This window comes from Selaginella moellendorffii, unplaced genomic scaffold (assembly GCF_000143415.4).
Source record: "Selaginella moellendorffii unplaced genomic scaffold, v1.0 SELMOscaffold_45, whole genome shotgun sequence".
In the NCBI taxonomy this organism is placed as follows: domain Eukaryota; kingdom Viridiplantae; phylum Streptophyta; class Lycopodiopsida; order Selaginellales; family Selaginellaceae; genus Selaginella; species Selaginella moellendorffii.
The window spans coordinates 713551-733659 of record NW_003314306.1 but is presented as its reverse complement, the minus strand read 5'-3'; the positions used below and the strand labels follow the sequence as shown (position 1 = coordinate 733659).

The following is a 20109-nucleotide window of genomic DNA, read 5'->3' as shown; positions in this document are numbered from 1 at the left end:
ATCTCGAGGGTTTTCCTCATCTTGCCCAGCATATCTATTGTAACCGCTTCTAGTTCTTGGCATGCCACCCAACACATGATTTGTTTGCCACATTCAGTTGGCTGCATCTTGCATACATAGCCTGATGAACCTCATGGGTTTGGGCTCTCTCACTTTTTGCATCGATTCAGGAACCTCATGTTCCTTACCTTTTGTAGCCAATTCTGCAAACAGTCAGCTTAAACATTCAATGTGTTCTAGCATATCACCCCCATCCGGAAAATACACACATCTAACAATGAATGTGACCTCCATATCACTCTTTTTGTTGAAAGTGTTATCCAGCCATTTCCAGACATGGGCACATCCTTTTCCCATCTCCACCTTGATCAAGATCCTATGACTCAAGTAGGAGCAGATGCAACCAACAGCCCATTGATTCTTGGTCCTCCAGTCCCTCAAAACTCTTTGAGCCTCCAATCTCTGGCCGGCCATTGGCTCTAGATTAGAGAGATCCACAATGCCATACACTCCTTGGAACTAAAGCCATGAGCTTCTTCTAGAGACCAAAATCCTTTCCACTAAAAACAAACGGCTTCATGCCTCCATTAGCATACTATCTACAGACCCTCGCGAGCAACAGCATGGCTGAGAGTAGAGGAGTATGTTAAAGAAAACTCAAAAGTACAAAAGGAAAAAAACCCTAGCGTAGTGTTGTTTATCTCAACAATCTTAGTCCTTGCCTTTTGTTTTGGCTTCAGTATATCCATCTAAAGGATTCCCAACAGCCTTTTAGGGTGGGTCGTTGGTTTCCAGCCTATCGCAACCGTTTACTGGAGCGCGTATCGAGCCGTCCAAAGTAGTATAAAGTTGGTTTTACGAAACTAGGTCTTCATTTCCCTTTTTAACAATGAGTCGTCTCACTAGGATCGCCGTTGTCAACTCCGATCGTTGCAAGCCCAAGAAGTGCAACCAAGAGTGCAAGAAGAGCTGCCCCGTGGTGAAAACAGGCAAGTTTTCCTTCTCCTCTCTCGAATGGTAGAATGAATTCGAATTTTCAGGGAAGCTGTGCGTCGAGGTCTCGTCAGCATCCAAGATCTCGTCCATTTCGGAGGAGCTGTGCATTGGTTGTGGTATTTGCGTGAAAGTGCGTTTTCCCTTTTTTTTTCTTTCTTCTATTCATATCTTGTATGTGGCAGAAATGTCCGTTTCGAGCTATAGAGATCATCAATCTTCCCAGGGAGTTGGACAAAGAAACCACACATCGATATGGAGCGAACAGTTTCAAGTTACACAGGTTTGCTTGGTGGATGCCTTGTTGGTGCTGGTGCTGACTTCACGTAAACAGGCTTCCTACTCCAAAGCCAGGCCAGGTCTTGGGTCTTGTTGGGACGAATGGAATTGGAAAGACGACCGCCTTGAAAGTTCTTCACGGATACCTCAAGCCCAACTTGGGGAACTTTGCGGTATTTATTGTGCTATTTGCTTAGTTCCTAGCTGACAGCTTTACGCTTGTAGAATCCTCCGGACTGGCAAGAGATCTTGACATACTTCAGAGGATCGGAACTCCAGAACTATTTCTTGCGATGTGTAGAAGATAATTTGAAGGTATGGAGACAGGACTCTAGTTCTAGTGATTTCCTAACGAAGCCTGTGTCTCAGGTGGTCACGAAAACGCAGGACGTGAACAAAGTTCCTAAGGTGATCAAAGGCAACGTCGGTGAAGCTCTTTCGCGGAAGGATGAAAGAGGTGCGATGGAGGATGTTTGCCGTGATCTTGATTTGATCGACGTCCTGGACCGAAATCTGGAGGATTTGTCCGGTGGAGAGCTCCAACGCTTTGCTATAGCCGAGGTGGCCGTGCAGAAGGCGGACGTCTACATGTTTGACGAGCCATCCAGCTTTCTGGATGTTCGGCAGAGGCTCAAGGCTGCTCAAGTCATTCGGTCCCTTCTCACGCCAACCAAGTACGAACTCCTTTCTTTTTTGGTTTTCCTCAACTTACTTTGAGTTTGCAATGCAGCTATGTGATCGTCGTGGAGCATGACCTGAGTGTTCTTGACTATCTGTCTGATTACATTTGCTGCCTCTACGGGAAGCCCGGTGCCTATGGCGTTGTGACGCTCCCTTTCTCCGTGAGGGAAGGCATAAACGTATTCCTCGCTGGATATATTCCTACGGAAAATGTGCGATTCCGTGATGTGTCCCTCACATTCAAGGTAAGAATTGTTTTCACTAATTTTTCAATTAAAACGGGGATTATGTCAATGCAAGGTTGCTGAGAGCGCTCAAGAGAGCGCCGAGGAAGTCCAGGCGTACACTCGGTATAAGTATCCTGCCATGTCAAGGACTCAAGGAAGCTTCAAGCTTCAAATCAAGGAGGGGGACTTCACAGACTCACAGATTATTGTGATGCTCGGGGAGAATGGAACCGGAAAGACCACTTTCATAAGAATGCTGGTAAGTTTTCAAAGTCATTTCCATTTTCACCTGTAAGGTTTCTTCCAATCTCAGGCTGGGCTACTAAAATCCGACGACGATTCTCGTGACTCCGAAGAAATTCCCGAGTTCAACGTCTCATACAAGCCACAACATGTCAACTCCAATTCCCAGTCCACGGTCCGGCATTTGCTGCACACCAAGATCCGGGACTCGTGCTTTCATCCTCAATTCAACACGGACGTGATGAAGCCTCTCCAGATTGAGGCACTCATGGACCGGGAAGTTGCCAACTTATCGGGTGGAGAGCGCCAGCGCGTTGCTATTTGCCTTTGCCTTGGAAAGGTAGTAGCGCTTTTCCTTGAACTTATCCTCGCAGCATATCTAACCATTTGCCTTGGCAGCCCGCGGACATCTATCTGATCGACGAGCCCAGCGCTCACTTGGACTCCGAGCAGCGACTGGTGGCGTGCAAGGTGATCAAGCGCTTCATCCTCCACGCCAAGAAGACGGCCTTCGTGGTGGAGCACGACTTGATCATGGCAACGTACTTGGCGGACAGGGTCATCGTCTACGAAGGAAAACCGTCGGTGGAGTGCGTTGCCAACTCGCCCCAGAGTCTCCTCACGGGGATGAACCTGTTCCTCTCGGTGAGTAGCGTTTTCTCTCTCCTTCTCCAGGCGTTCATGGCTGATTTGATTCCACTTTTTCGCTTTGCGCAGCACCTGGACATCACCTTCCGGCGTGATCCCACGAACTTTAGGCCGCGGATCAACAAGCTCGACTCCATCAAAGATCGTGAGCAAAAGGCTACCGGGTCTTACTATTACTTGGACGACTGAGCAGTCAAGTTTGAGGAGATTGTCACGCTACTGGCCTGCCTTGTAAACGTTTGAAACGAATTTGTAAATGGCTACTTACAAACGATTTGCTTTCGCTGGAACAGTACTCTCGATCATGAGGCAGGTCGAGTGAACGATTTGCCTTCGCAGGAACAATAGTTCTCTCCTTAGGTTCGTTGAGGGCCCGAGCACTTGACTAATCTGACAGACTGTAAATCGACGGGAGGCTTTAAAATCGGAAGAGCTTACCTGGAGCTGAAGACGAAGGTCCATCCCAGCTACCATGAGATGGAAAAAAGCTGCTCTTTAGTAACGTACTCTCGAAAACGGAAAAAAACACAAATAGAAACGAAAATGATGGCCAAGATCAAAGAGCTGTCCAAGGAAAGAACGTGTGTCAAAACACAATCAAAGAGTCAAGCTTACCGGGGTGGTCGTCGCGTTTATAGCCATGGGCAGCGATCAATCGATAGAAGAGCTTGCGAACGACCAATCGACGGAACGAGAGAGCGAGGACGAAGAAGGCGACGAAAGAAAGAGAACAAAAGATCTAGAGGAGCGAGCACCAGGACGTGGACTGTAGGCCTCGGATGAACAATCCTGAGATGGGATTGGGAGCTGATGGTAGAAAGCTCTCCCTGGAACAGTAGTTCTCTTGGTTTGTTTGTAGGAGGTTGATTGAGTGATTGGTAACGAAAAACTGTAAAAACTGAAAAGAATGAAAAAACTGTAAATCTAGGGGCGATTCAAACATTCCGAGCTTACCTGGAGCTGAAAAATAAGCCGTCCAGCTACCATAGCAAACGAATACCATGGTAAAGAGGAAAAAGGTCGCTGAAACTGAAGAACGAAAAAACGCGTCAAAAAACAATCAGGAATGCTTCAATTCACGCTTACCGGGCTGGTCGTCGCGTATAGCCGTGCCATGGGCAGCAATCAATTGATGGTAGGGCTTGCGAACGACCAATCGAGGGAACGAGGACGAAGAACATACCGGGAAAACAGAAAGAACGAAAGATGTCTAGAGGATGGTACAGCCGCTCGAGCACGTACAGCACTTCTGGCACTGATGGGGTGGTGGCGACGCGGGTGGTGATCCTGGAAACGCCGGTGGATGATTTGCTGGCGATCAGTATCCACTTGCCTTTGCCGCCGTTCGCGATCGGGCCAGGGCGTGACGGACCATGGCCGAATCCACCCGGGATGATGCTACTTGGAGTAGCCGTGCCGGAGGAGCTTGGAATCGCGCTGGAGGAGCTCCGCTCGATATCCCAGCCGCTTGATGATGAACTCGCCTTTGGAGTCGACGTAGCGCTCCATGAGGGAAGACCAAAGCTTGCTGTGGGAGAGGAGCTCGGACCTGGAAAGCTCACGATTAGAGCTTGCTGTGGAACTGGACGGGCTCGGTTCGTTACCTGGAGAGGAGCTAGATGAACTTGGATCGGAGGTTGCGGCCCTGGATAAGCTCAGACCTGGAAGATGTCATGATTGGAGCTTGGAACGAGCTCGGATCCTTACCTGGAGGCGAGGTTGCGGCGCTCAGACCTGGAAGATTTATTATGGCGTTGGATGAGCTTGGAGTCGAGGCGCTCCCTGGAAGATTGCCGCTGGATGAACTTGGACCAGGAATTGCTGCGGCAATGGACGAGCTCGGATCCTTGCCTGGAGACGATATTATAGCGTTGGATGGGCTTGGATCCTTTGGAAACGAGGCTGCGGCGTTCGATGAGCTCGGACCCGGAAGACCATAGCTTGCGGCAATGGACGAGCTCGGATCCTTGCCTGGAGACGCGCTGGATGAGCCTGGATCCTTCGGAATCGCGGTTGCGGCGCTCGATGAGCTCGGACCTGGTGCTGTGGCAACGGACGAGCTCGGATCCATGCCTAGAGACGATATTATGGCGCTGGATGAGCTCGGATCCTCTGGAATCGAGGCTGCCCCGCTCGATGAGCTCGGACCTGGAAGATGAAAGCTTGCTGCGGCGGACGAGCTCGGGTCCTTCCCTGGAGACGATATTACGGCGCTGGATGAGCTCGGATCCTCTGGAATCGAGGCGGTGCTCGATGAGCGCGGACCTGGAAGAACAGCGCTTGCCGTGGCACTGGACGAGCTCGGATCGCCTGGAGACGATATTTTGGCGCTCGATGACGAGCCTAGACCTACGGCGCCGGAGCTGCTAGGACCCTCCCGGGAAGACCTTGGAATCGATATCGCCATCGGCTCCTCCCTGCGAGAGAGTAGACCTGAGATTACGCTGGAGGAGTCCGGATTTTCGCCGCTTGAGCTCGCGACCATCGGCGGATACCCTGAAATCCAAGGCGTGGCACTGGATGAGCCCGGATCGCTGCCCTGAGTCGATAGTACAGTACCGGAATTGCTAGAGTCTTCACTAGAATCTTCTGAATCGGTTGAATCCTCGATCTCGCTGGCCCCAGAGCTGCTCGAAACCTCACCGGAAGCGTTTGGACTCGATATTACGGAAAGATTGAGCACTGGTGTGCTGCTGCCATCCGAAGAACTCGTGTGATGCACCGCGTTTGCGTATGCGTACGCATTATACCTAGGCCTAGGCACATTTTCTAGCGCTAGCCTCGCTTCATCCAGCACGCGTGATCTAGGCTCTTGTACTATGAGATCTAGCTCTGACAGAAAGAATGGATCTCTCATCACTCTCTCTCTCCTGTTACGCTCGTACATAGCGTCATCGACCTCCTCTTCCATTTTGTGTTAGAACCCTAGAAATCCCCCCCTAAACGTTTTTATATGGTTATCGCAGCCGTTGGATTCCGGCTGCGATTAACGGTCGGCCAACGGGCGGTCAACGATCCCCGAGCAAGCCCAGCCCGGCCCTCGTCTCGAACGCGATGTTCTCGTCCTTGAGCTCGTCCAGCGTCTTCACCCATTCCACCTTGGACGAGTGCTCGCGCGTGTGCTTGTGGAGGACGAAGAGCGCGTTGTACTCGCAGTTTGGGAACATGAACAAGGGGAAGGAGCCGTTCAATCGGTGGACAACGTAGCCGAAGCTCAGCTGGTCGCGCGGCGTGAATCGATTCACCTCGTTGAACCACAGGCAGCAGAACAAGTTCGTGAGTGGAGTGTGCTCGCGGATGATCACTGCTCCCTCTGGAACATCTGGAAATATCGAACTTTGCTCCGAGGAACGTTGGAAGAATTGGAGCTGACTTACCGCTAAGAACTGGGAGCTTGGCTTTGCTCCATGGTTGCATGCCTTCGCGCTTGTAGATCTCCATGTGTTTGTCTATCAGCGGCCTCGCGTATCTCTTCCGCCGCTTGTTGGCATCGGCCTCTTCGTAAATGCTCTTGTGGTGTTTGTGTCGAGCGATGGCGAACTTATGCCCGCCTCGCCAGAGATATCTATGCAAACGAACGAACGAACGAGTTAGAAACAAGAGTGAGAGAGACGCTGGAGGTTCCAAACCTCTCAAGTATGAGAATTGGGTCCACGACCAGCTCCATCTTTCCATCGATCCAGATGCTATACTTCGCCGCTGGAAAGATCCTGTGAGTGAGGAGCTTGGGTACCTTGCCGTTCCGGCGAGGCTCGTCATACGGCAAGTTCTTGAGAAGAACTAGCCGCCAGATGCCTGACCACCTCCCTCCTTTGTCGTCCTCGGTGAGCAAGCCCTCGGCCTTGATGCTGTCCAGAGAGATCTCGTCCACCACCATGGCGAAGCAAAAGAGCGATCGGGACGCGTCGCTCAGGTTGGAAGGCTGGTGAGGCATGTCGTAGCCGTCAAAAATTCCTGAGGCAACCACAAATTCACACCTCTTGAGATATGTCTTGTCCCGTGGATGAATGTCACCCCCAGAATTATTCATGAATCCACAATGAACCTACAAAGTTTCCAAAGAGACAGGACGATTCTATCAAGCGCTACCACGCAAAAATGCATCAAAAAACAGAATCGAAGCAGTAGAAGAGCTCACTCACCTGCATTGCTGGTTTGATCTTAAAACTCTCGTCTCTCTCCTTCCATGTCTGATAGCCGCCAAATAGTGGACGCTTGCTTTGATCACCCTTGGCAACTCTATCGTTTGTGATGTATGTGAGCTTTCGGAGTATAGAACTGTCATGCCGGAACGATGGAATTTGCACGAACTGTGGATTTCTAGCAACCGGTATAGAGCATCCTGCGTGAAAAAAAGAAAGAAAAGAAACCGAAGAAGTTCTGTCAAGAATCAAGGACGAAGAAACTACGATGAATGTACATCGATTCTTACGGTGAATTGGCTTTGGAATGAATCCCCACGCGTCCAAAAACTGGAAAGTCTGGCTCTTCTTCTTGCATTGGCCTGAGACAATGCAAAACCAAATCAAAATCACCGGAAAAACTCCGTGCGTGAGCTCATACCGGCAGATTCCACCGTGACCGACACAGATCCACAAGCGACCAGCAGCATTCCCCAAATCACAAGCACGAACAGCGCCCAGGCCACGCCCACGGCAAACATCGCTCTCACCAAGCTCTTCCTGTGCATAAATCTGCCAATCTCGCTCCGCATTCTCCTCAGATCCTTGCCGCCGCTGCCAGCGCCACTGCCACTGAAGCTGGCGCTTCGCCATCGCCAGTGCCAGCTGCCCATGGGCTAAATCTCCCAAGAACCCTAAAATACTTTTTCCTCATCTCTCTCTCTTTTGCCCGCGCATTGAATGCGAGGAGAGATCCGTTATCCTTTCCGCGATTTAGAGCGCCGCGCTGCTCAGATCCATGGCGCGAATCGTTCGGTGCGAGGCGCCGGCGATGGGGCCGTCCCGATCGATCACGTCCATTCCAAGGCAAGTCTAAAGAATTCCTTTGTTATAATCTAGTCCACTGTTCTTGTGGAAAGCTTCCTCCTGGTTGGTATACTGTTCTTTCTTGCGCTAGACTTGAAAGCTCACCAGCATTGCTCGATCGTTGAGCTCCCTTTCTAGATTCTATCGCGCTTCACACATTTTTTCTCTCTCTTTCTTTTTGGTAGCTACTTGGCTTCTTTCCTTACACTCAAATCCCTCCATGATGCTCGAGACGACTGGAGAGCCTTCTTTTTGTCGGTTAACTGGTGCGCCTTTGTTGTTTCGACTAAACTTTTCCATGGACCGTGTGGGTGTTTTTAGCAGGTCTTTGTCATGGATTTGGATGCGATGGAAGCAGCAGCTTGCGTTCCTTTCTAGTCAGGCTGGATGTCATTGTCGCGAGCAAACACCATCCAACAAGAAGGTAGCGAAGGTAGCTCCTCCTCCTCGCTTGGTTATGGTTTTAAGAATGGAAGTAAGGGGCGAGAGCGAAGCATTCCAATGCGCTGCTCTCCTCCTCCGCCTCGCCATCGCCACCAGCAGTTCGAAGAGCTCTTGCCAGGTATGTTATTTTGGTCCTCTGACTCGCTCCCTGCAAGGCTTTAATGCTTTTCAATGTTGGCCGGAAGTATGCGCCTTTTTAGCAGCGAGCTTTTCCTGCGTGCTTTGTTTTTCTTTGAAAATCCGGTCTCTCAGGTGGTTTTGTCTCTTTGTTTACTCGACAGGCTTGACAGAGAACAATCCCCCCAGCAGCAGCAGCATGGTGAGCCTGGAAGAAGATGGCCTCGGAATCTACACGCAGTGCTCCGAAATCTGGAACAACACTTGACGAGGCAAGAGGTCTTATGGTTTCATTATTCTTTCTAGCGGTGTGGCCTATACGTTGGAGGAGAAAATCCAGGAAGGGGAAGTCTAGAAGCGTGCACGACATACCCAGCACTCCGAAAGACATCCCGGAAGTCAGGACAGAACCGAGCGCGAGAATTTCTCGCAGACCTCCGAGCTTCGATACGTTTGAGTACTCTGTCCGGAGGAATTCGAGCAGTTTCAGGATTTTCAAGCACGGGGATGTGGTGGAGAGCAGCAGCTTAGATTACTCTCCGCCAGTGACAGACACCGAGATGGCTGTGTCCCAGGACAGTGAGAGCAATTCAGGAACGACAGTGTCGTTCACTCCCCAGCAGCAAGTTTCGTCATATCTCGGTTGGGGCAATTGGTACTGTTTGGAGGAACTTGAGATCGCCACTGGTGGATTCTCGGAGAGAAACATAATTGGTGAAGGTGGCTATGGTATAGTTTACAAGGGAGCCGTCTCAGATGGAACGATGGTGGCTTGCAAGTACCTCACCAACAAGTAAGGAACCATTTCTTTTCCTTTCAAAGCAGCTCACCACTAAAATCCTCTTTTCAGAGATCAGGCGGAGAAAGAATTCCTCGTCGAAGTTGAGACAATCGGTCGAGTGCGGCACAAGAATCTCGTGAAGTTGCTCGGTTTCTGTGCGGAAGGCGATCACAGGTGAAGTTTTTTCCTCATCGGATTCTTTCTCATGCCTTGACACGCAGAATATTGGTTTATGAATATGTCAACAATGGTAACTTGGACGAGTGGCTTCACGGCAAAACTTCTCGGTTTAAAACACCTAGCTGGGATTCCCGCATGAAAATCATCCTTGGAACAGCGAAAGGGTGCGCGCTCTTGCTCTTGTTTTTATCGAAGCAAACAACTAACGTTTTCTTTCTCACCGCTGTTAACTAGACTGGCCTACATGCACGAAGCTATAGAACCGAAGATCGTTCACAGAGACATAAAAGCGAGTAACATTCTCCTCGATAGTCACTGGAACGCCAAAGTCTCCGATTTTGGCCTTGCTAAGTTCCTTGGTTGCGAGAAAACACACGTGATGACTAGAGTCATGGGTACTTTTGGGTACGCGCATTGCAGATGCTGTTTTTAAGTTTGTGAAGCCGACATATATTTTTTTTTGGCAGATATGTTGCTCCCGAGTACGCGAACACGGGACTCCTCAACGAACGGAGCGACGTTTACAGCTTTGGCGTCCTTCTCATGGAAGTTGTCACTGGACGAGATCCCGTTGATTACTCAAGACCACCTGGAGAGGTTAGCTCTTACTCTTGAAAAAAAAAAACCATGCTTTAGCTCTAGCGAACTTCTCAACAGGTTAATCTAGTGGATTGGCTGAAGCTCATGCTCGCTACGAGACGCATGGACGATATTGCCGATCCCAGGCTCGAAGAGAAGCCATCGCCTAGAGCTCTAAAGAAGGCGCTCATCACAGCGTTCCAGTGCGTCCATCCGGACGTACGCAAGCGACCAACAATGGGACACGTCGTTCACTTGCTAGAGGCCGAGAACTTCCAGCTTCCAGATGTACAAAAACACTCTTTTTGGTTCTTCTTTCCTGCCAAAGTTTCTAAAAAGATTTGTTTGATCTCTCTCGCAGAGCTGGAGAGCAGTGAAGGAGATGGGATTGTCCAAGCTCATCGAGAGCCAGACGCAAAAGAGGCTCGTCCAGAGCCTCTCGAGAGAGCTCCAAGCGCAAAGCCACAGCAGCGAGAGCCCCCGGACGAAACGAATGCTAGCTCACCAGCGATACGCCGCATAATACAATATGCCGGGGGCATCTATTCGTATGTACATATAGCGCTTGTGCGATGGCGGCCACGTGGACGGTCGACATCTCGCCAGTGGAAATCGCCGGTCAATTTTCACATGCGTGGTGACTCTGAATAAATTTCCAAATGTACCCGCCAGTTTGTCGAAGCTTTGACCGGGAGTGAAAAGAAAATTCCTCCGATGCCATCGGCATCGCGCAGACGTGGCAGATCCAACGGCTGACATGGGCGGACGTGTGACAGCCCGTCCAAGTGACTGTACAGTGGATTCCGCGATTGAGGGTTGGGTTTTGGGAGGAATGCGGGGCCGTCGATGCGCCAGGATGGAGCAATGCGAGGCGGCAGCGCGGTTCTAGACACAATTCGAGCTCGCGGCGCGGTATTTTGATCGCGCCCTGGCGATCGCTGGCGCTCGCTACCAGGTGATTTGCCGAGGTCTCGAAATGCCGTAGCGGCGGCGGGGCGGCGGTGGATCTGATTGCTGTGCGGCCACGGCGAGCCGGGGCAATGGCAAATATCGGGATCTTGGTGCTGGCGCTGCTGCTTCGCGCCGTGATTCGTGTCTATGGCAACGCCGAAGGTATTGAAATTCCTTTGTTCGCGAGTCCGAGGCTATAGAGGCGAAATTTCTTGCTTCCAGGTGATGCTCTCCACGATTTGAAGAGCTCGCTCATGGACCCGAGCAGTGTTCTCCAGAGCTGGGACTCGACGCTGGTGAATCCCTGTACTTGGTTCCATGTTACTTGCGACAATGATAATTTCGTCACTAGAGTGTAAGTTTTGACCAGAAGAACAGTGGTGGTGGGCTTTTAGACTGACGCTCTTTTGGCTCTTTTCAGAGATCTCGGTAATGCAGCTCTGTCGGGAACGCTAGTTCCATCACTTGGTCGTTTAAGCCACTTACAGTACTTGTGAGTTCTAATCAAAAGATCAAAGTACCAACTAAAAGCACTTGCTTGGTTTTGTCTTTGATTTGCAGGGAACTGTACAGTAATAACATCACTGGAGAAATTCCACCTGAGCTAGGCAACTTATCCAACCTGGTGAGCCTAGATTTGTACCAGAACAATTTTACATCTTCGATACCAGATACAATTGGGCGTCTGACTAAGCTTAGATTCCTGTAAGCTAGCACTTTTCGCACCCTTATCGTCTCACGCAGGATCTTATGCAGTCGTCTCAACAACAATTCTCTGTCTGGGAGTATTCCCATGTCGCTTACAAATATAAACGGCTTGCAAGTACTGTGAGTAACGCGCTTGGTCTGCCTGTTCTTTTTGGCGTTTAACTTATTGACACTTTTGCAGTGATCTTTCTAACAATGATCTATCTGGGCCAGTTCCTACGAATGGATCCTTCTCCCTGTTCACTCCTATCAGGTAGATATGAAGCAACAACAATTTTTTGTCCTATAACTAACCAGAATGTCTTCAGTTTCAACAATAATAGAGATCTTTGTGGACAAGCAGTCAATAAACGATGTCCCAACGGCCCACCTTTGACTCCTGCACCTCAATATTTAGCACCGCCATCTGGAGCAAACAATGGTACTGCAATGTCTTAGCTTTGGAACTTCAATTTTTTCTAACTTAAGAACTTAATTCTTCTTAGGGAGAACACAGTCATCAAGCTCGTCAAACACTGGAGCTATTGCTGGTGGAGTTGCTGCTGGCGCTGCTCTTCTTTTTGCTGCTCCGGCTATTGGATTTGCTTGGTGGAGAAGACGGAGGCCACCGGAAGCTTACTTTGACGTTCCTGGTAAGTTTATTGGGTGCTATTTGTTTGTTCTTACCCTTTGTACCGTTCTAATGACCAGCTGAAGAAGACCCCGAAGTTCATTTAGGACAACTAAAAAGATTCTCTCTGCGAGAACTGCAAGTGGCTACCGATGGTTTTAGTAACAAAAACATCCTTGGGAGAGGTGGTTTTGGCAAAGTGTACAAGGGGAGATTGTCGGATGGCTCACTAGTAGCCGTTAAAAGGCTTAAAGAAGAACGCAGTCCGGGTGGAGAGCTGCAATTTCAAACAGAAGTGGAAATGATCAGTATGGCTGTTCATCGAAACCTTCTTCGCCTACGAGGTTTCTGCATGACTCCCACCGAACGCTTACTTGTATATCCATATATGGCGAATGGAAGTGTAGCATCTCGGCTAAGAGGTGAGTGAGTTTTTTTATTCTTTCATTTTCTTCCTCACTTTCTAACACTTGTGTTGTTTCAGAACGAAATCCAGGGGAGCCATCACTTGATTGGCCTACCCGAAAGCGCATTGCTTTGGGATCAGCAAGAGGCTTGTCTTACCTGCACGACCATTGTGATCCCAAAATCATCCATCGCGATGTAAAAGCGGCAAACATCCTGCTAGACGAGGAATACGAAGCAGTGGTTGGTGATTTTGGACTGGCAAAGCTCATGGATTACAAAGACACGCACGTAACAACTGCCGTTCGTGGTACCATTGGTCACATCGCGCCAGAGTACTTGTCCACCGGCAAGTCGTCCGAGAAAACAGACGTCTTCGGGTACGGTATCATGCTTCTGGAGCTCATCACCGGGCAAAGAGCCTTCGATCTTGCACGATTGGCGAATGACGACGATGTGATGCTTCTCGACTGGGTACGTGCGCGCTTTATTTTACTTCTCTCAGGCTTCTTATGCGTTGCGTTGGCTTCGCTGCTATTTTGCTCAGGTGAAAGGACTTCTCCGGGAGAAAAAAGTCGTCCAGCTCGTCGATTCCGATCTTCACAACACGTACGACTTGGGTGAAGTCGAGGAACTCATCCAGGTGGCTTTGCTCTGCACGCAAGTCTCTCCCAACGACAGGCCAAAGATGGCAGACGTCGTCCGGATGCTCGAAGGCGACGGCCTTGCCGAGCGATGGGAAGAATGGCAAAAGGTGGAGGTTGTCCGCAACCAAGAGATGGATTTCGTCCCCCAGAGAGCATCAGACTGGATCATCGACTCCACGGACAATCTTCACGCCGTGGAGCTGTCTGGGCCGAGATAGCCACTTAGAGGTACTTCATCATCTTTTCACTTAATGTTTTTGGTGGTGATTTTTTCTTATTCCTTTTTTTTTTTTGTGGCAGGAACCTTGTACGAGCTACTATGGACTTCAGTAGATCCAACCTCGTGTATACAGATTACTCCTCTCCCTTTTGCTTTCTTCGAAGCAATGATTTTGCTTAATCAAATCAGCTGGCTTGTATGATTTTCAAGAAGAGAAATTTCGTTTCCCAAAGACTGGGAAGAAAGCATCAAGGATTTTTATGTGCATTGATAAAGTGGATTTAATTTGTATAAAGTTTATCATGATCCAGTTCCATCTAACAGCATTCTTTTGGAAATCTATTACTAAATCATTTATTTATCATTTCTCATTACTACATTAGTATTGTTGTAGCAATTTCCTTGTGAGGTTTAATTTTGCTCTAAAATAGTAGTATTTTGTTGTTAAAGATTAATTAAGACAAACAACACAATCTTCCACAATAGCATGTAATAAAGCAAACCTATCACTACTAAATCATCATTGAGTGAGGCAATTATTAATAGTCTTTAATAAAATTTATAAATAATCATTAGTTGCAAAATAATTAACAATCACTCTTAAATTTGCTGTTATAAGACTCAAACACTAAATTTACATCATCAAGTTATATATTTATCCAATATAAAAGTAACACTTTGAATACAATACATAAAAATATAAATAATTATGGACAAAATAACTACTTAAGTCCAATCATACAACACTAACCCTATCAACATCTTTAACAAATAGCTTTGAGTACAATTGAAGAGGTTAACTATGAATAATTAGCATTTAGTTGAAATTAAAGTGAAGACTATGAGACAGATTTATATAAATACATAACTTAAAATTGTTAACATTTCAACTACAAACAACTAAGCTAGATATCACCATCCTCAACTACACCAAAACTAAGTTAAATTTAATTAGAGTTAACTACTCTTATAAAATTTAACTAAATATAAGATGTAATCTACCACTAAATATAATGTTACATAAGAAAGGTCTAAGGGAAAAAAAAACAACCACTTTTTTACTCTAACTTTAGTCAATTTTAACCTTTTCATTACTTTATAATAGCTTTCGAAAATGAAATGGTTTTTGGACAAAATAATCAATAAATAAACCATTTAAAAAATTTATAGAAAATTTTCTTTATTACAAAAAGAATAACTCTTGGTCCAATAATGTAAATTTTTAATACTCAACCAACTTCCTCTTATTTACAATTTTATATATATTCACTTCAACTTAAATTTTCATGACTCAACAATATGCCTAAGAGTCCAATATTATGCCCATATATCTAACATTTGACAATGATATCGCAAATGCTAATAAATACCCAAAACTTGATCACAATACAATATTTTTAGATATTTAAGCTGTACTTAGTAAATTGTTAAATGGAAAATATATATTATTGTTATGTCAAGTGATAAAGAATTTTCCTTACAACTTGATTTTCCATATCTTAATTTGAAAGTGATTAAAGAAGAATATAAATGCAATATGGATAACAGAAGATATGATTTTGTAAGTCACACATATATATTACAATAATTTGAGCATGTATATGCATATATCTTGATCTTCTACAATTTTTTACCAGCCCATGCACCCTACTCCCCTACAAAATAAAAAATAGAAAATACTCTTCCTTTGCCTTTGCCTTCCCTTTTGCGTCATAGACATTATTAGAAACTTTACATTCCTGACTCTAGCCCTTGCTGCAGCAGCAGCAAATTGGTCGAATCAGTCAGGTTCCACAAGCTCTGCCAATGAACAGAAGGGGCATTTCGCGGATTAAAATGCCACTTTCCAAGTGGGATTTTTTCACTAGTGAATTTGTTGTGCCGGCTGAGTACTTCATGCTGTGCCACACTCGAAGTGTTATCATGGCTCACGGAGAGTGCTAGCTATGGCACTTTGCATTGTCTTGCCTCTCTCTTTAGATAGCCAACCTAAGAAAAAGAAAGAGCAGAAGCTAACAGCAGTGAAAAGAAAACAAAGAAAGATTTTTTGCATACTTGGAACCATGATAATGTGTTTTAGGTGGCCACCATGCTGTAGCTCGCTTCCCAAAGTAACTAGCTTGGCTTGGAGTGCGAGCAGGCAGCCTTGCCAGTCGAAATAGATGAAGAGGTGCAAGAACACCTCTGGGACGGGAACCCGGAGAACTCATCTACATCGTAGAACCCCTGCTAAATAATTCAGCTCCAGCCCAAAGTGCTGGAATGCCCACCCTCAGCAATATGGTACCTGTGCTGCTTTGGAGCCAATCTGCCACGATCAGACCCACGCACGGATCGCATCCCACCATCATTCATGCGATCTGGCTAGCTCGCCCAGAAATCCTTGGCAGCATTGCTACCTCGTGATCTTGTCTGATTGAGCAAGCACCGCCGAGAGAGCGCGCCACCGCCGCTGCTGCGTTCTTCATTCGGCCGCGATCAGTATGACCTTTGCAGCGCTCGTGAGGGCAGGGAATGGGGACTTGAGAATCCCTAGCCCCAGCAGCAATCTCGCGAGTCCCTGTAAGTTCTTCCAGGATTGGGTTCTTCCAGGCTTGGTTGAGAACTTATCTTCGTTCTTTCCTCTTTGTTTGAGAACTTATCCTCGTTTCTTTCTTTCTTTCCTTTTAGGAGAATGTATTCTCAGAGTGTGGGAGTATGGATCAGCGTTACTCGTAAATGTCCCATTTGTCGACAACCAAACACTCGCTTGTGGCCTAGCGAATTTTCTAGGACTGAATAAGCTATGAATTTCATGCCACTGCTAACTGACATGGCACAATCTTAACTTCGATAGCCGCGAGGAGCCAACTTTCCCTCCCTTTTGGATGAGCTCCACGGACGAGACAATCTCGACAGTTCCATTTTACACGGTTTTTCGTTTCTGCGCATTGATAATGTGGATTTAATTTGGACAATTAATACAAACCTTGGATTAAAGTTCCATCTGTTACATCTCTTTGATTAACTTTGAAGTGAAGGCCAGAGTTCCTAGAAGTCCCATGGTAACAACAATGGTACCACCAAATTTCCTACTATTCGTCCACATTCACGAAAGAATTGAGCATGGCATATCCAGTCGAGTAGAGCTCGCGTCCAGCGAGCTTGTAGAGAGCACGAATTGGGGAGAGGAGTAATTGGTAAGAACTTGGAAGATACTGGCTTACACCGAGAGCGTCGAACAACGAATCTAGAAACCATTCGCTGTGAACGGAGGCCACTATGTCATTGACAAGAATGTGACCGGAGAGTGTCAAGGGATTATATAATCCCAGCTTCTCGACCTCGGAAAGCTCTGCCGAAAACAAACATAATGCAAGGAAAAGAAGAACTTCTGGTATGAAATGGTGGTTCTAGAGTGATCACCTGTAACTTGCGAGACTCCAAATCTTGTGAATAGACGATCATCGACTTTAAGATCCGCAGCTCTCTTGTAGACCACTTTCTCTTCGACTTGAACTGGGATGAAATGACCAGCAGTGAGCTCAAGAACAATTTCATCAGTTTTGACTTGCAAAAACTTATGAGCAGCGTCAAGTTCCTTGTGTCCAAACGCATATATTTCCGAGTAGCCACTTCCTGGTCCCCCTGCAACCTATGAAATCCCAAAGGACCAAATTTCAACACAAAAAATCATGGCATTTTAAAACACAAAACCTTGTCCCCAATTTTGAGGTCTTTCATGGCTCTTGATCCTCCATCATACAGATGTACCAAAGCATCACCTGCTTAAAAATATAGAGCTAAAAAACACTACAAATTTCTACTCCATTACCTGGGAAGCAGCCATCTGCAATGCAAGCAAAGGTTTTCATACCATTAACAACGATTTTCCTGCACTTGAACCCAGCAGTGCAGTTGTCTGGAATGGGTAGACATGCTTTTCCAGATTGTGCAGTCACACATGGAATGAACTCAACAAGACTTATCAAAGGCAGGAAAAATAGCAAGGAAGCCATAGCCTTAGGAATCATGTAGGTAGCCAATACATATACTAAACACTAATAATATTAAAATTAATTATAGTATTAATAATAATTAGGAGAGGAATTATTACCTACTAAAAGATGTTGTAACAGAATGGTTAATGGTGTAACTTAGGTTCTCACCCATATTCTTCCCCAGAAAATCATATCACATGTAATTACGTTTAAGTTCATCCTATTTAAGCAGTGCATGGCCAATGATTCTTCATATGCTTAGTGTCTCCTTAAGTATATTTGAAAGACAATGGCTTCTCTAGCTGCTGTGTTTGCTGTGGTCTCTCTTCTTGGATTGTTTTCCACTGTGTTTGCTACTAATATAGTGAGGTGCAATACTACTGCTGATTGCACACAAGCGGGGCTAACTGGATTCACATGTAACAATGGAATATGTCAAAACAACACTGGATGCTTTCCAGGTAATAAAGTTATTCTCTAGAAATTACACTGTGCTATGTAACCATGCAATATCTATCTAGGTGATGCAATGGTTCATATGTACAGTGGAGAAATGAAGACCATGAAGGAACTTAAGATTGGAGATAAGGCAAGATCCTAGCTAGTAATCCACTTTGCTTCACATGATTAATGAGCTTCCACAGGTTGCTGTTGGGAAGAATTCATTTTCGGATATCTACGCATTTGGTCACAAGGATCTAGATGTTGTCTCTGAATTCGTGCAAGTCAAGACCGAAGCCAACACCTTGGAGCTTACAGCCGGTCACTTTGTCCCAGTTAACACCAAAGGAGAGATAATTTACAAGCGAGCTGCTGATCTCAAAGTTGGCGATAGCCTGTCCACAATCTCTGGAGCCTCACCAATCACAGGTACAAGAAACCACACCTCTTAACGCTCTGTAATAACACAATGTTGATATACGCAGAGATCTCAAAGGTTGGCAAACTGGGACTCTACAACCCCTTGACACTGTCAGGCGAAATTCTTGTCAATAACGTAGTGGCCTCTGTTCACAGCGAATGGTTCTTAGATTCTCTGTTCGATGCCCTTGGTGCAAGCGAATACCTCCCATATGCATACCAGTCCCTGCTCGCTCCAGTTCGTGCTCTTTACAACATCGCTGGAAGCAAGCTCTACTCGGCTGGATACTCCATGCTCGATTCTTGCGTAAATGTGGCAGACTCTGGCACCAAGTATGGAGCCACCATTGTGGTCACCATTGGTCTTGGAGCTCTAGCCTTTGCAGCTCGCTCCATTTAGAGCCGCCAAATTTTTTTATGAAGAATAATTACTGTTATCATAACATTTTAATCTTGGTTTTTCTAACCAACTATATTAAACTTAAGATATTTTATTAAAAAATCATAAAAAGATAGATGTCAAAAGTATAAAGTAAGGATTTTTTTCGTTAGGAAACTAAATTTTACAACATAAAACAAAGAATATGTGATTATGTATGCATACATTATATCTTAACACATGTGTGGAGTTTTTTTTATTAATTTTTTTAGTTATACGTGTGAGTTCGAGGTGTACAGTTACAATGCCATATATTAATATTTGTGTAGTTAGTCATATGAAGTATTTTAATTTGGACATGAATGTCATTACCAACTAAGTTTGATTGTGCAACTGCAACTATATAGCATCAAGCGATTACACAAATTGCACCGATTGTTACTTTAGAATCAAATAAGGAGTTTCCCCTGCCATGAAAATTCCACAAAGAAGCTCCATCACAAGCTTGGAGCTTCCTTGACGGCCATAGCCTTCCACGAGAGCTGTCCAGGCCGCTAGCTCCTTGGCAAAGATCTTATCAAAAACCAGTCGAGCGTCCACCATGCTTCCACACTTGCCATAGAAGTCGACCAAACTAGTCCCAACGATGAGAGATTCTTCCATCCCCAGGCGGCAAGCTAGAGCATGAGTGGCTTTGCCCCGTCCCAGAGAGGCCAGGCTTCCACTAGCCTTGAGAGCAGCAGCCAAGCTGTGAGCGTCCAAAACTCGAGGAGGAATCTCTCGAAAGAGCTCCAAGCCCAGCGCTGCTTGCTTGTTCTCGGCATAGCCCAGGACCATCGAGCTCCATGCTGCGACGTCGTCTCTCGGCATCGTGTCGAAAACTCGTCGAGCATCCCCCATGCTCCCACACTTGGCGTACATCGCCACAAGTCCGCGAGCCACCTCGTAGTCATTCCAGCCGGCATGGTAAGCTTGAATGTGGAACGCCATGCCTCTCTCCAGGCACACCATCTTTGCGTCCACTTCCCCTCTGGATCCCAAGCACGCGCAGAGATTGAGTCCCGAGAGAATGCTCGATCGATCAGCATCATCGCCAAGCTCCACGAACTTGACAAGCTCTAGAGCTCGCTCTTCTTCACCATTCGAGACGTAGCCAAGCAGAAGTGCCGTCCATAAAACCATATCCCG

General features: G+C 46.7%; 8 protein-coding genes across 16 annotated transcripts in view; 4 read left to right on the top strand and 4 right to left on the bottom strand.

Annotated features, from left to right (window-relative positions):
• LOC112350050 (ABC transporter E family member 2-like) overlaps nucleotides 1–3269 on the top strand; it is a 53167-nt gene extending 49898 nt beyond the window's left edge. Inside the window, exons 2-12 of the mRNA XM_024685515.1 lie at nucleotides 868–989; nucleotides 1041–1126; nucleotides 1179–1276; nucleotides 1328–1445; nucleotides 1498–1587; nucleotides 1642–1946; nucleotides 2003–2198; nucleotides 2254–2439; nucleotides 2494–2763; nucleotides 2823–3068; nucleotides 3141–3269. Of these exons, the coding sequence (XP_024541283.1) occupies nucleotides 868–989; nucleotides 1041–1126; nucleotides 1179–1276; nucleotides 1328–1445; nucleotides 1498–1587; nucleotides 1642–1946; nucleotides 2003–2198; nucleotides 2254–2439; nucleotides 2494–2763; nucleotides 2823–3068; nucleotides 3141–3260 (1837 nt within the window). The 3' untranslated portion in view covers nucleotides 3261–3269. The remainder of the gene's footprint in view (nucleotides 1–867; nucleotides 990–1040; nucleotides 1127–1178; nucleotides 1277–1327; nucleotides 1446–1497; nucleotides 1588–1641; nucleotides 1947–2002; nucleotides 2199–2253; nucleotides 2440–2493; nucleotides 2764–2822; nucleotides 3069–3140) is intronic.
• LOC112350068 (uncharacterized protein DDB_G0271670-like) lies at nucleotides 3215–5999 on the bottom strand. 8 transcript variants are annotated; one of them, XM_024685587.1, is made up of 8 exons: nucleotides 4779–5999; nucleotides 4676–4732; nucleotides 4158–4620; nucleotides 4026–4100; nucleotides 3687–3969; nucleotides 3510–3635; nucleotides 3340–3461; nucleotides 3215–3295 (listed from the first exon to the last, which is right to left on the bottom strand). In XM_024685587.1, exons 1-4 carry the CDS (start codon nucleotides 5980–5982, stop codon nucleotides 4052–4054), a joined length of 1773 nt encoding a protein of 590 aa, XP_024541355.1. In that variant the 5' UTR covers nucleotides 5983–5999; the 3' UTR covers nucleotides 3215–3295; nucleotides 3340–3461; nucleotides 3510–3635; nucleotides 3687–3969; nucleotides 4026–4051. The 8 variants fall into 8 exon arrangements, with proteins under 8 accessions (XP_024541355.1, XP_024541353.1, XP_024541356.1 ...); XM_024685585.1 differs by having other exon boundaries at nucleotides 3215–3461; XM_024685588.1 differs by having other exon boundaries at nucleotides 3215–3456.
• On the bottom strand, nucleotides 5988–8080 carry LOC9656562. 2 transcript variants are annotated; one of them, XM_024685598.1, is made up of 6 exons: nucleotides 7635–8080; nucleotides 7504–7575; nucleotides 7214–7413; nucleotides 6701–7116; nucleotides 6449–6636; nucleotides 5988–6384 (listed from the first exon to the last, which is right to left on the bottom strand). In XM_024685598.1, exons 1-6 carry the CDS (start codon nucleotides 7864–7866, stop codon nucleotides 6080–6082), a joined length of 1413 nt encoding a protein of 470 aa, XP_024541366.1. In that variant the 5' UTR covers nucleotides 7867–8080; the 3' UTR covers nucleotides 5988–6079. The 2 variants fall into 2 exon arrangements, with proteins under 2 accessions (XP_024541366.1, XP_002980574.2); XM_002980528.2 differs by having other exon boundaries at nucleotides 5989–6393; nucleotides 7635–8078.
• Nucleotides 8081–8411: 331 nt separating this feature from the next.
• On the top strand, nucleotides 8412–10831 carry LOC9656561 (probable receptor-like serine/threonine-protein kinase At4g34500). The gene is made up of 8 exons (XM_024685597.1): nucleotides 8412–8621; nucleotides 8785–9413; nucleotides 9471–9575; nucleotides 9623–9745; nucleotides 9816–9986; nucleotides 10049–10178; nucleotides 10239–10448; nucleotides 10522–10831. Exons 2-8 carry the CDS (start codon nucleotides 8839–8841, stop codon nucleotides 10681–10683), a joined length of 1476 nt encoding a protein of 491 aa, XP_024541365.1. The 5' UTR covers nucleotides 8412–8621; nucleotides 8785–8838; the 3' UTR covers nucleotides 10684–10831.
• Nucleotides 10832–10963: 132 nt separating this feature from the next.
• Nucleotides 10964–14004, top strand: LOC9655884 (LRR receptor kinase BAK1). The gene is made up of 12 exons (XM_002980668.2): nucleotides 10964–11273; nucleotides 11334–11466; nucleotides 11533–11604; nucleotides 11673–11816; nucleotides 11868–11939; nucleotides 12001–12072; nucleotides 12128–12240; nucleotides 12305–12451; nucleotides 12510–12851; nucleotides 12914–13308; nucleotides 13382–13709; nucleotides 13782–14004. The coding sequence occupies exons 1-11, from the start codon at nucleotides 11201–11203 to the stop codon at nucleotides 13697–13699; spliced, it is 1881 nt and encodes a 626-aa protein (XP_002980714.1). The 5' UTR covers nucleotides 10964–11200; the 3' UTR covers nucleotides 13700–13709; nucleotides 13782–14004.
• A 2654-nt stretch (nucleotides 14005–16658) lies between these two features.
• LOC9656560 (indian hedgehog B protein) lies at nucleotides 16659–17700 on the bottom strand. Its single transcript, XM_024685605.1, has 4 exons — nucleotides 17516–17700; nucleotides 17398–17465; nucleotides 17107–17335; nucleotides 16659–17035 (listed from the first exon to the last, which is right to left on the bottom strand). Exons 1-4 carry the CDS (start codon nucleotides 17697–17699, stop codon nucleotides 16776–16778), a joined length of 741 nt encoding a protein of 246 aa, XP_024541373.1. The 5' UTR covers nucleotide 17700; the 3' UTR covers nucleotides 16659–16775.
• A 254-nt stretch (nucleotides 17701–17954) lies between these two features.
• LOC9655883 (warthog protein 6) lies at nucleotides 17955–18969 on the top strand. Its single transcript, XM_024685602.1, has 4 exons — nucleotides 17955–18142; nucleotides 18203–18270; nucleotides 18326–18551; nucleotides 18608–18969. Exons 1-4 carry the CDS (start codon nucleotides 17971–17973, stop codon nucleotides 18940–18942), a joined length of 801 nt encoding a protein of 266 aa, XP_024541370.1. The 5' UTR covers nucleotides 17955–17970; the 3' UTR covers nucleotides 18943–18969.
• A 390-nt stretch (nucleotides 18970–19359) lies between these two features.
• LOC112350049 (pentatricopeptide repeat-containing protein At1g11290, chloroplastic-like) overlaps nucleotides 19360–20109 on the bottom strand; it is a 1592-nt gene continuing 842 nt past the window's right edge. The window contains exon 2 of the mRNA XM_024685514.1: nucleotides 19360–20049. Coding sequence (XP_024541282.1) covers nucleotides 19360–20049 — 690 coding nt within the window. The remainder of the gene's footprint in view (nucleotides 20050–20109) is intronic.

What these genes read in the sequence shown, in the direction of transcription:
- LOC112350068 (XM_024685585.1), bottom strand. Translation starts at nt 5,982, where the DNA reads ATGGAAGAGGAGGTCGATGACGCTATGTACGAGCGTAACAGGAGAGAG. An exon ending in TTCATCTAGCTCCTCTCCAG is followed by an intron (nt 4,621 to 4,675) that starts GTAACGAACCGA and finishes TGAGCTTTCCAG; the next exon opens with GTCCGAGCTCCTCTCCCACA. An exon ending in TATACGCGACGACCAGCCCG is followed by an intron (nt 4,101 to 4,157) that starts GTAAGCGTGAAT and finishes TTCGTTCTTCAG; the next exon opens with TTTCAGCGACCTTTTTCCTC.
- LOC9656562 (XM_002980528.2), bottom strand. Translation starts at nt 7,866, where the DNA reads ATGGGCAGCTGGCACTGGCGATGGCGAAGCGCCAGCTTCAGTGGCAGT. An exon ending in GGTCACGGTGGAATCTGCCG is followed by an intron (nt 7,576 to 7,634) that starts GTATGAGCTCAC and finishes GCATTGTCTCAG; the next exon opens with GCCAATGCAAGAAGAAGAGC. An exon ending in CATTCCAAAGCCAATTCACC is followed by an intron (nt 7,414 to 7,503) that starts GTAAGAATCGAT and finishes TTTTTCACGCAG; the next exon opens with GATGCTCTATACCGGTTGCT.
- LOC9656561 (XM_024685597.1), top strand. Translation starts at nt 8,839, where the DNA reads ATGGCCTCGGAATCTACACGCAGTGCTCCGAAATCTGGAACAACACTT. An exon ending in ACTCAAGACCACCTGGAGAG is followed by an intron (nt 10,179 to 10,238) that starts GTTAGCTCTTAC and finishes ACTTCTCAACAG; the next exon opens with GTTAATCTAGTGGATTGGCT. An exon ending in AGAACTTCCAGCTTCCAGAT is followed by an intron (nt 10,449 to 10,521) that starts GTACAAAAACAC and finishes TCTCTCTCGCAG; the next exon opens with AGCTGGAGAGCAGTGAAGGA.
- LOC9655884 (XM_002980668.2), top strand. Translation starts at nt 11,201, where the DNA reads ATGGCAAATATCGGGATCTTGGTGCTGGCGCTGCTGCTTCGCGCCGTG. An exon ending in TGTCTATGGCAACGCCGAAG is followed by an intron (nt 11,274 to 11,333) that starts GTATTGAAATTC and finishes TCTTGCTTCCAG; the next exon opens with GTGATGCTCTCCACGATTTG. An exon ending in GCCATCTGGAGCAAACAATG is followed by an intron (nt 12,241 to 12,304) that starts GTACTGCAATGT and finishes AATTCTTCTTAG; the next exon opens with GGAGAACACAGTCATCAAGC.
- LOC9656560 (XM_024685605.1), bottom strand. Translation starts at nt 17,699, where the DNA reads ATGGCTTCCTTGCTATTTTTCCTGCCTTTGATAAGTCTTGTTGAGTTC. An exon ending in TGCAGATGGCTGCTTCCCAG is followed by an intron (nt 17,466 to 17,515) that starts GTAATGGAGTAG and finishes ATTTTTAAGCAG; the next exon opens with GTGATGCTTTGGTACATCTG. An exon ending in TGGAGTCTCGCAAGTTACAG is followed by an intron (nt 17,036 to 17,106) that starts GTGATCACTCTA and finishes TGTTTTCGGCAG; the next exon opens with AGCTTTCCGAGGTCGAGAAG.
- LOC9655883 (XM_024685602.1), top strand. Translation starts at nt 17,971, where the DNA reads ATGGCTTCTCTAGCTGCTGTGTTTGCTGTGGTCTCTCTTCTTGGATTG. An exon ending in AACTTAAGATTGGAGATAAG is followed by an intron (nt 18,271 to 18,325) that starts GCAAGATCCTAG and finishes GAGCTTCCACAG; the next exon opens with GTTGCTGTTGGGAAGAATTC. An exon ending in TGGAGCCTCACCAATCACAG is followed by an intron (nt 18,552 to 18,607) that starts GTACAAGAAACC and finishes TGATATACGCAG; the next exon opens with AGATCTCAAAGGTTGGCAAA.